Source organism: Metopolophium dirhodum, chromosome 6 (assembly GCF_019925205.1).
Source record: "Metopolophium dirhodum isolate CAU chromosome 6, ASM1992520v1, whole genome shotgun sequence".
Classification (NCBI taxonomy): Eukaryota; Metazoa; Arthropoda; class Insecta; order Hemiptera; family Aphididae; genus Metopolophium; species Metopolophium dirhodum.
In genome coordinates this window covers 19,736,043-19,747,107 of record NC_083565.1, presented here as the reverse complement: position 1 = coordinate 19,747,107, position 11,065 = coordinate 19,736,043, and the positions used below count along the sequence as shown (strand labels likewise).

Here is an 11,065-nt window from a genome sequence, read left to right as displayed (position 1 = left end):
TACAATATAGCCTAATAGTTTTGAAACCCCACGAAAAATATTTTTGAATAATTAGATACAACAAAATCATTAAAACCATTATTCTTCTTATATTAAAGTCATATTTAATAACTTTTTTATTACAGTCATACTAATAATTATTGTCTATTATGTTTTCCGTATTTTTAGTAAAACGATGTATTCAATAAATTATACTCCATAAAATGTTTAAATAAAACAGTTAGGTATTTTATATTATGATATATTGACCGCAATATTTAACAGTTCAGTATACCTACTCATACTTTTGCAGGTAGATAAATAATTAAATTTATTAAATATTTTTAAATTGTATACAATTCACATTAAGCACATTTTGAAAACAACTTAAACGGTTTAATCAACCTCTTCGACGTTTGGTCCTTTTGCACCAGCTTGATGTAGTTTGGTCATGATCGGTGAACACTCCTTTTGCAGGTCTTTCAATTTATCTTCAAACTCGTCTTTATCAGCTAATGTGTTTGTTTCCAACCACGTGATCACCGCTTTACAGCTGCAAATCAAGACACAGGTGTATTCAATTAAAGTGCATTTTTACAATATTATAAACAAGTGGATTTGTTACCTTTCCAATATAGTTTTCTTGTCTGTCTCCGGTAGTTTCGAACCGGCTTCTTCGATCGCTTGTTTGACACTAAACGCGTAGCTCTCCAATTGGTTCCTGGCGGTAACGCGTTCCTTTTGTTTTTCGTCCTCTTGTCTATACATCTCCGCTTCCTTCAACATTTTGTCAATATCCTCTTTGGACAACCGACCTTTGTCGTTCTTTATGGTAATCCTCTCGGATTTTCCCGTGCTGATTTCCTTGGCGGACACGTTGAGAATACCGTTGGCGTCCAAGTCGAACGTCACTTCGATTTTTGGGACGCCACGTGGTGCAGGAGGGATTCCCGTCAAGTTGAACGTACCCAACAGATTGTTGTCCTTGGTCATTGATCGTTCGCCTTCGTACACCTAAAACAATAGTTAAACTCGGCTCGAACAAGGCATACAACAGCAACAAACAATGTCCTAAGTATAGAAAGTGGATATTATAAATGCGCACCGTTATCGTGACAGCCGCTTGATTGTCGGAGTACGTGGTAAATGTTTGTTGTTGTTTGCACGGTATGCGAGAATTGCGTTCCACAAGTTTGGTCATTACGCCACCTGCTGTCTCGATGCCGAGTGACAGGGGAGTGACATCCACCAAAAGTACGTCTTGGATTGCTGAACTGGTATCGCCGCTCAGAATGGCAGCCTGGACGGCAGCTCCGTACGCCACGGCCTCGTCAGGATTGATGGACAGGTTTAGAGATTTGCCGCAAAAGAAATCCTGCGCCGAAACAACGTGTAGGTATATATAAACATAAATATTTTTTTATTAACATAAATAGATTATAACACATTCAGATAATTTTACCTACTTCACCAGTAGGTAACGGCAGGGCAGTACGACGAAACGACGAAATCGAAAAATGGCGAAAATAACTACCAATGGTACAACGTATCTATAGCTTATGTATGACGTATAATAGCGCGAATACAATATTGTCGTGGATATAAATGTTGGTTAATAACAAATTTTGTATTGTCAAAACAACCTTTTTTTTATGTATAATCAGTAAACTTACAACTAAAATTTTATTTTACTGTCGTCATTATAAAAGATACGTGTCGTAAAGGTATATTACGACGTGTGGTACTATATAATATTATATGGTTATATGTACCTACTACGTAATTACACAATCACACGGCCAAAGAGGGGAGGACGACCCACCGCCGTTAAACCGCCATTGTATTATTACGATGTACCTATATGATTAAAATACCAACCTGTGTACAATTGATTATAAATATTATAATTTTCAACAACTATAGAATATTATATCCATTATAATATTTATTATTTCCATACGAATTTCCTATTAAGTTATTGTACTCATATAATTTCGCTATTTATGTTTCGCCGTTTCGCATCAACTATAATATTATTAAAATATACCCTTATACCGTACCGCTACCGCGACAGTGGTCACAGAAAAAAAAGAACCAAACAATAAACACTGACCTGTAACATTTTCTGGATCTTTGGTATTCTAGTCGAGCCCCCGACGAGTACCACGTCGTGTATGCTGCTCTTGTCCATTTTCGCGTCGGCCAGTGCTTTTTCCACGGGAGAAAGTGTAGACCGGAACAGGTCCATGCACATCTCTTCGAATCGGGCCCGGGTGATTTTCGAATAAAAATCGACGCCGTCGTGTAAGGCGTCGATCTCCAGAGACGCTTCGGTGCTCGACGACAGTGTCCGTTTGGCCCTCTCGCAGGCCGTCCGCAGTCGTCGGAGAGCTCTCGTATTGCCGCTGATGTCTTTCTTGCACTTCCTCTTGAACTCCTCGACGAAATGCGTCACCAGCCTGTTGTCGAAGTCTTCGCCGCCCAAGTGCGTGTCGCCGGCCGTCGACTTCACTTCGAACAACGAACCCTCGTCGATGGCCAGGATCGACACGTCGAACGTGCCGCCGCCCAGATCGAATATCAGCACGTTCTTCTCGCCCTTCAGGTTCTTGTCGAGACCGTACGCCAGAGCTGCGGCCGTGGGCTCGTTGATTATCCGCAACACGTTAAGTCCGGCAATGGCTCCAGCGTCTTTGGTAGCTTGTCTTTGGGAATCGTTGAAGTACGCCGGTACGGTAACCACGGCGTCAGTGACCTACATACGATAAATTACCACGGTACACGCATATACGGTCATTAGTCATTACATAGTTATCAAGCTAACAATATATAATCGGTACAACCGATATCAGCGATCCAGTTACAGAGTGGTAGGGGTTGGAGGATTTAAACATTTTAAGCGACCTCGAGAACCAAAAATATTAATATTAGGTATTATACCTAATAAGGTACATTATATTTGGAAAAATTATAACGTTTATTTTTCTCGTGGCTTATATAATATTATCTCTGGAGACATTTTCGGAATGATTTTAAACGTGAATCTTAATATTGATAATTTATATTATATTTTAACCGGCTGTAGGTACTGCTTCTATGGACTTAAATGTACTATGCCTATTTTATTTTACATAGTATAGGCAGCTACTATGACATTATAGTCTACACAAAAATCATTTTTTATATAATATTAAACTTATAGTTTAACATGATATTTTGTAATATGGTCATGTATATAAAACATATCACATGCTATAAAATAATAATAATTTATTATTCATTTTTAAAATTTTTTTTTGTTAAATGTTTAATGGAATTTACCAATAACTTTTTTTTAAAATGAAAATAAATTAAGCTTGTATACATCAAATAAATTAAACATAGTCTAAAATATAAGTGAATAATAATGGTAAACGTCAAAAACCCATATAATATGTATTATTAAACAAAATAAAAAACAAACTGTTTACCTTTCCACCCAGGTAGACTTCAGCGATTTCTTTCATTTTCGTAAGCACCATTGAACTAACTTCTTCCGGGGCGAATATTTTCCTCTCGCCTTTATACTCGACGGCTATTTTAGGCAAACCACCCTCGCTGACCACTTCGAACGACCAATGTTTCATGTCCTCTTGTATTTTTGGATCGTCGAATTTACGACCTACTAAACGTTTGGCATCGAAAACCGTATTTCGTGGATTCATGGCCACCTAAAATGATAAACAACGTCAGGATTGATAAAAATGTTAAACAACACAAATAGATATTGACGTATTATAAGTACAGTGCAGACGTGCAGTAGTAGGTGATATGTTATATTCTGTGGTAACTATAACACACTAATACAGTGCCTTTTAATGAATGAGAAAAAGTATCGTAAAACAGTTTTATTGGTTTATTTTTTCAAAATAAAACATATTTTATATTTTTACAACACATTCACTTAAATACGTGTATTTAATAAACACATACATTTTTGTCGATTTATTAATTTTATACTGTATACTATAATATTTTATACTATATTATAATATATTATGCAATTACGATAACGATTATTATCAAACACTTGTTGTTTTTATACAGTTATCAATTCGTATTATATAATTGTATTACTTCCTTAATACTTTATAGTATTATTGTATTCAATAGGCAACTTTCTATTTAGAAAATATGTAAGAAAAATAGATCTCGCCGTATTCTTGTTCACATTGTATATGATTATAATAAAAATATGTATTATGTTTATATTTTTATGGTGTTCTATATACAATTCTATAGACATTTCAGTTACTAGATGTTTGCGCATTTCCCATCTATTTGTATTGATCCATATTATAATAAGGTCTTTATGTTATAAAAATGTTCGACGTCGAAATAATTTTTTTTCCGATTAATTATGGAGGGAAATATGTTATTGGACCGTGCGCAGTGAGATTTGAATTTGGATGAATCATCGTCGTCTAAGCGTCCGCCTCCATCTATGGGCACACACACACACACTACAATAATATTTCTCACACTTCTTACGACACATAAACGACGTATACCTACAACAGCTAATATCGTGTGTGCTTGCGTTCATCAAACTCCCGATTTGGTAATTGAATGGTTGTAAACAGGCCTAAACGGGTAAGGTCACCTATACGAGGATTCCGTTCTAGTGGTTTTGATTTTGTTTCGTGAATAATAATATTTTATTATCATTATTATTTATGGTCGGTCTAAAAATACGTTACACGCGCGACTCTAGAAATAACCCTTTCCAGATAAAATCAAACTGGGAGCATAGTGCACATGTGTCATCGGGATATTTTTGGTATCTGCCCAGTGGTGTAATGTCGTTGTGGGTGAGAATAATTAGATACGTGGGTTTGCGTTCGCGTTCGCCAAATTCGATGACGTTTGTATAACGGTTATCCGCGAATATAACATCTCGAATGAATGTGTGTTTGTAAAATAATTTAAACACATATCGCAATATTATATATTTATATTATTATTATTATTATTATTATTTAGAAATTAAAACGGCCTGGGAAATTCTAGATGCAACTAAAGTACATGGAGGTATTCTTAAAAATGGTCCGAAGTCAATGTAACGTAATTTGTGAACCACAAAATAAGAAAAAATATACATCACGTTAATATTGTTAAAAAGAAAAATTAGGTACGTACAGTAATTTTAAAAACGTCCTATCAAACCAATGAGGAGTATGTACTATGCGGTATAATTTTTATTTATGTACTTAAAAAAAGCACTTTAATTACACTATTACAGTCTAGGTATTAAAGTTGGTACATATTATTATTGTTTGGGGCCTAAAGTTGTGTGGAGAAGCAAATATGAAATATGCAGTGACAAATCAAAGAGTATTAAATACTATTTAAACTAATTAATTTAAGTAATAGATTAACCATTAACATGAATGTGATAGGTTACTAAACTCACTACGTAGAAACTCTGAAAATGTTGACTATACTAATTAAATATAATCATTCAGTATAATATATTGTACAATATTATAATATACTCAATGATATAATATGAATGATAGGTAACTGTTTACAATGATTAATTTATTATTATAGTAGTATTGAAATTATTATTGTTAAACGTCAAAATGCGTTTGATTGTTGCAAAATAAATAATAATATGTTAACTGTACCAAATGTTCAATCTTTAATCTAAATTATAATTTTGGGTATAATTAATTATTTTAACTATTGTTAAATATATAATATATGATTGGTTCGTTGAGAACAGAGAAACTTTTAGGGGTGAAACTGTATTTACAAATGACGAGGGTCGTCTATTTGATTGTTTTAATCGATATCGTAATATTACTAATTATTTGTTATACCAAACGTAATGGCGGTTAACGTCTGTTTTATTGGGTACCTGGCTTTTGGCGGCATCTCCGATCAGCCTTTCCGAGTCTGTGAACGCCACGTAGCTGGGTGTCGTCCGATTTCCCTGGTCGTTGGCGATGATTTCCACTTTTCCATGCTGCCACACGCCCACACACGAGTAAGTGGTACCCAAATCTATACCCACGGCTGGTATTTTGCTCATTTTTCAAAATATTTTAACAAATGAAAACGAAAATGGAAAAACAAGTTGTTATCACTCTGTTGGAGCGAGCTAAATACAAAAAAAAAAATAAATACTTAACGGTCACGTCTTGACTGTTGAATTGTCGAAGAAAACGTATCCAAAGCTGAACACACGGTATTTATACTTCTGGCCACCACTTCTCTCCGCCAGATCATTTATAGACCGGAACCACGCCCACGTCCGAATGTTTGTTTTTATTCAACATAAACCGTTCGTAACATTTTTAAAAACACAAACATTATTATTATTATTTTTATTTTCTATAACTATATTTTTAAATATACCCTCGGATAAAGTGGTTGGTGGGAGAAAACATTATGACTTATGTACTTATGTTACCTACCAAGGTCCTACAACGTGCAGTTGATTTCCGATTTGTATTTTAAAATAAACACAAGTGTCTCGTGTCCCATCTGCCATTATAATAATATACTTATCGATATTATTACTGTTCTGTAAAAACTCACCTTTAATTTCAATACAGTTACAGTTGCTTGTGTATGTATAACTACTAACAAGTAGGTACCTATAGGTACTGCTGCAGACGCTGCATCATCTGATTTGCAAGGCTGGGCATTAACGAGTTAAAAATTAAAATTAAGTTAAAACGTTAAGTTAATATTAACTAAATTAAGTAACTCGTTACTTTTTTTTGGAAACTTAATTTTAACTTAATAAGTTAATTTTTTATCATATTTAACGTGTTAACTTCAAGTTAATTTTATACAGATTTCTTAAAATTAAGTTACATTTTAAATTTGACCCATTGATTTATAATTTTGTTGGCTTGAGAATTATTAGATATCATAGAAAATAAATGGGAAAATGACGTACCTATGGTTAATAACTAATAATTATTACCGATTGAGTTTGATATATACACAATAGACATAATATAGGTATTTTCAATTTTGTTAATAGCCTATTAGCCTGTATCCAGTGTAATACTAGTAATGCCCACCCGCATGTAATAATAATTAATAATTAATATTTATAAATTTGTGATTATTGTCTATTGATGTATATACAAATATACAATATACATACAGTATAATATACTATAACTATATACTTTATACATTATACATATTACGAATAGTGAATACGAGCCATATTGGATATAAATATTTGATCATATATTATGTTTATCATTGTCATAATATTATATAATGAAAAAGAACATTGAACTATTATTATATATTTAAATTATATATTAAATATTAATATAAATTTATATTTATATGTACTCATATAATTGTATACGGGTCTCGACGTTCATGTACTTAATTAGTTTTCTTGTAAACCATAACTCATTACCTAGTATAGTGACATTTTAGCGCATACACCACACATCCTGTCTGATTCCGAGAAATACATTATTACTTGAAATTATTAAAATAACTCATGCCTCATGGGGAAAAATTATTTTTGAATATCTGATTCAATATTGAAAATATTTATACTCCACGATTTATAGTTTTAATTACGGTATTGTTATTTTGCTGCTTATTGCTTCATTGACCATTGACGTGCGCAGAGCGGTACTGCAGTTCGATTGACATTTCGTCGATTTCGAGTCATTTATTTGTTTTAATTCCACTGTGGTGTTTTTTGTTATTATTTGTATATAATATTAATTAATGATGACCGAGTCAAGAGACCTAGAGTCAAAATGGCCGCATTTAAATAATTATTTTAAACAGCTACCTGCGGATATTTCGGATGTCAGTGGAAATTTTGTGTTCAAATGTGTCCTTTGCCTACCAAAAACGAAATTATTGTGAAATTATTTGAAAATAATTAAATTTTTAATTAAGTTAATTTTAACTTAGTTAATTTTTTTTATCCATGAATTTTTAACTTAACGAAGTTATGAAAAAAACATTAGTTAACTTTTAACTTAACTTAACTTACTTTTTCTTGTATTAACTTAACTTAACGAGTTAAAAAAAATCGTTAACTTGCCCAGCCTTGCTGATTTGTTTTTACACGCATACAAAAATTCATAACTTTATTTTAAGCAAAACATGTGAATATTATACGGTCGAATAGTTGAAAAAAATGAACCCATCGTCCGTTTAATAATTATTGAAAAAGTGACGAGTACACCTAAGTAGATATTGTTACAGGTTTATTTAATTCTCTATACCTATCTGAACGCAATAATAAATCAATTATATAAAATATACATCGTGATTAATAATATCGTATGAGAAATAGTACCTGGTCCAAAAAACTATTCTCGTCGTTTAACTGGTATATATTTTGGTTTCTAGAAAATCAAATTTATCATGATGAATAAAGATAACCTATTGGCTGTGTCCTAATATTATTTCCAACTTGAGTTCAAAACTATGTAGAGAGGTTTTAATACGTTTGCGCATAATGTTTGGAGCCTGCAGATGTTTTTTTGAATTGTTTTTGAATTTTTTTTTTTATTATTATCCCGTGCTACTCTCAGTGCAATCTTTGCCCTATCGGCTCCAACCTTGAGTTTCATTTTGCGAATTAGCACTCACATTTAAGGATGACAATGTCCTACCAAGCGTGTGAAGTGATTGTTCCACAATTTACTTATCATATTATTATAGTTCTGTGTTCATTATTTAAAGTGGCTTCAAAGACATTCCACGTTTTAGGTATAAATAAGGGTTTAATCTTTCTTAATTTCATACTAGCGCCAACTCTGTTGTACGAACCATTTACATATTATGTGATGTCAAAGTAATTAAAAAATTCATACGCTTCAGCGATATTTGTTTGTTTTAAAAACTTCATTTCCTCATAAACCCGTACAAGGGAAAGAAACTACAGAGCCAAACCATCAGTCATAGAACAATAATGATTAAATTTGTCATAATTCATATTATAGTTATTTGTAAACCTAACTCCTGACTTAACGAAATGTACTCTGGAAAAGATGGTAAAAGCACCCTCTGATAATTGATTCTGAACAAAAAACATTATTAGCTTCTGTAATTACTGCCTTTTCAAAAACGACATGTAAAATCTTGTGGTCGGGATCAACAAATTTTGTTGTTCACATTTTTCAAGAATGGTTTTAAACATAGTTTCATAAATTGAAGTTGTCTTACGTTCTAATAAACAATATACCGCGGTAATTAAATCATATAATAAAAATCATTTTTACGGACTCGTATAACATATTATAATTTCATAAAATAATCAGGATTGAGTTTAAATTGCCATCACAATACCAAGTGCTTGCTTCTCCACAGCGAAAATTACAACTCGTTATTCATGGTTTAAATCCAAGTTGTCAGATAACGAAAACCGCTTTCCTTCTTCTGACCTAAAATATAAATTAAATATAATTTATATTGCATAGAATACATGGTAAAGTTTTTCTATTTATATATAATAAAAATTTAACTTAAAAGTTTAATTAGTAATAAAATGTATAGTAATAATTTATCAGTACCTAATTTTTACGGGTTCAAATAATTTGAAGTTAATGGCGATTTTTTTTTGCATATTTAATGGTTATTGAATATTTCTGCATAATTTGACAAAAATCAAAATGTGTTATTGCATATTAAATCGAAAATTAAAAAATAATATTTATAAAATAATATTTTATCAACCATAAAATGTAATAATACATTTTTCAGGCACTAAGTGATTATTCATTTAATTAATTTTTTTTTGTTTATTAATAGTAGATACCTATAATTATAAGTTATTTAAAATATTTAAAATTATTATTGAGTCACACATTTATAAACTATTAAATTGAAATTTTTTATCATATACACAATTTAAAGTATTTTTTCTTGCATATTTGTTGCATATTTTCAGGATTTTTACTGCATATTATATGGCATATTTTGACGCTTTGTATGCATACAAATCCGCACACTAAGTAATAAACAATAAACAATTATAATTTAAATTTAATATTTGAGAATAATTTATACCTATCTATAATACATAAAGCAACAATCTTTTAACATTATAAAAATAATCTACTATATTTACCTTCAATTTTCAAATGTTCTAATAAGCAAGTAAATTATGCAGGGTTCAAATAGCTAAGTTGTTTTTGTATAACGCGTTTAATATAACTTTAATTTTGTATATGGATTAAAACTTCATCTGGAAGATCACTGATCGCCTCATCAAAAATCTGATAAGGTTTATCGCTTAGATATTTTAGGAAGATTTTTTTTTTTGTCGTATTTAAAGTTTTCTACTTCCAATGCAGTGTGATTTCCGGCACGATTATGGTCTATTAGTAATTTTGCTTTAGAAATCTCTTCCGGTGTACATTAATACTGCATCACACGTATTGTATTTATTATTCAAGCTACAACCATAGCTATACATTTATATCGTACACTATTACTCAGTTCAAGTTGAATCGTGTACGAGAACCCAACGTACACTATTTAATTAGATTTCAAGCAATTTACATCTTGTATTCGTATCATAACCTCCCTGCATGACGCGCAAACAATTTTCTTTCATGAAATTCTTTTCGTAGAATAGTCTGGTTGTTGCACAGTGCATAGTGTGCATCAACTCTGCCGTGATCGATAAACGCAGAGGCGTGACAAAGAATAGTATGTGTGGCTCGTGCGCAAGGCAATTTCAGTCTTTTGTGAATTCCGGCCCTCGACTGCGGCTCGCTATACAATATACACACGTCGCCCGCGACTAAAATAGCTCACTTCTAGCCCTTATTGCCACACAATATATTATTGTATGTACCAGAGCAACCCAATGCTACTATATAGAGCGCCAATTTTGAATGTGCAAAAATCTAGCGGGCCGGAGAACATAGAAAGCAAAAAAAAAACCCCCAATGTTAACTATATACCCCTATAAATAATATAATATTATTTACATTTAATAGTTCAATACTAGATAAGAATTTATTTCTACGTTTACGATATAAACATTACAATATCGGCTTTAATAATTTTATAAATATAATAAAATAAAATA

General features: G+C 31.9%; 1 protein-coding gene and 1 pseudogene across 1 annotated transcript; both read right to left on the bottom strand.

Annotated features, from left to right (window-relative positions):
- Positions 1–204: 204 nt before the first annotated feature.
- On the bottom strand, positions 205–6,214 carry LOC132946606 (heat shock protein 70 B2-like). Its single transcript, XM_061016656.1, has 6 exons — positions 5,882–6,214; positions 3,450–3,689; positions 2,093–2,734; positions 1,085–1,354; positions 605–993; positions 205–532 (listed from the first exon to the last, which is right to left on the bottom strand). Exons 1-6 carry the CDS (start codon positions 6,053–6,055, stop codon positions 376–378), a joined length of 1,872 nt encoding a protein of 623 aa, XP_060872639.1. The 5' UTR covers positions 6,056–6,214; the 3' UTR covers positions 205–375.
- A 2,172-nt stretch (positions 6,215–8,386) lies between these two features.
- Positions 8,387–8,962, bottom strand: LOC132947533 (uncharacterized; annotated as a pseudogene).
- Positions 8,963–11,065: the final 2,103 nt, after the last annotated feature.

What these genes read in the sequence shown, in the direction of transcription:
- LOC132946606 (XM_061016656.1), bottom strand. Translation starts at nt 6,055, where the DNA reads ATGAGCAAAATACCAGCCGTGGGTATAGATTTGGGTACCACTTACTCG. An exon ending in GAGATGCCGCCAAAAGCCAG is followed by an intron (nt 3,690 to 5,881) that starts GTACCCAATAAA and finishes TTATCATTTTAG; the next exon opens with GTGGCCATGAATCCACGAAA. An exon ending in AAGAAAACTATATTGGAAAG is followed by an intron (nt 533 to 604) that starts GTAACAAATCCA and finishes CTTGATTTGCAG; the next exon opens with CTGTAAAGCGGTGATCACGT.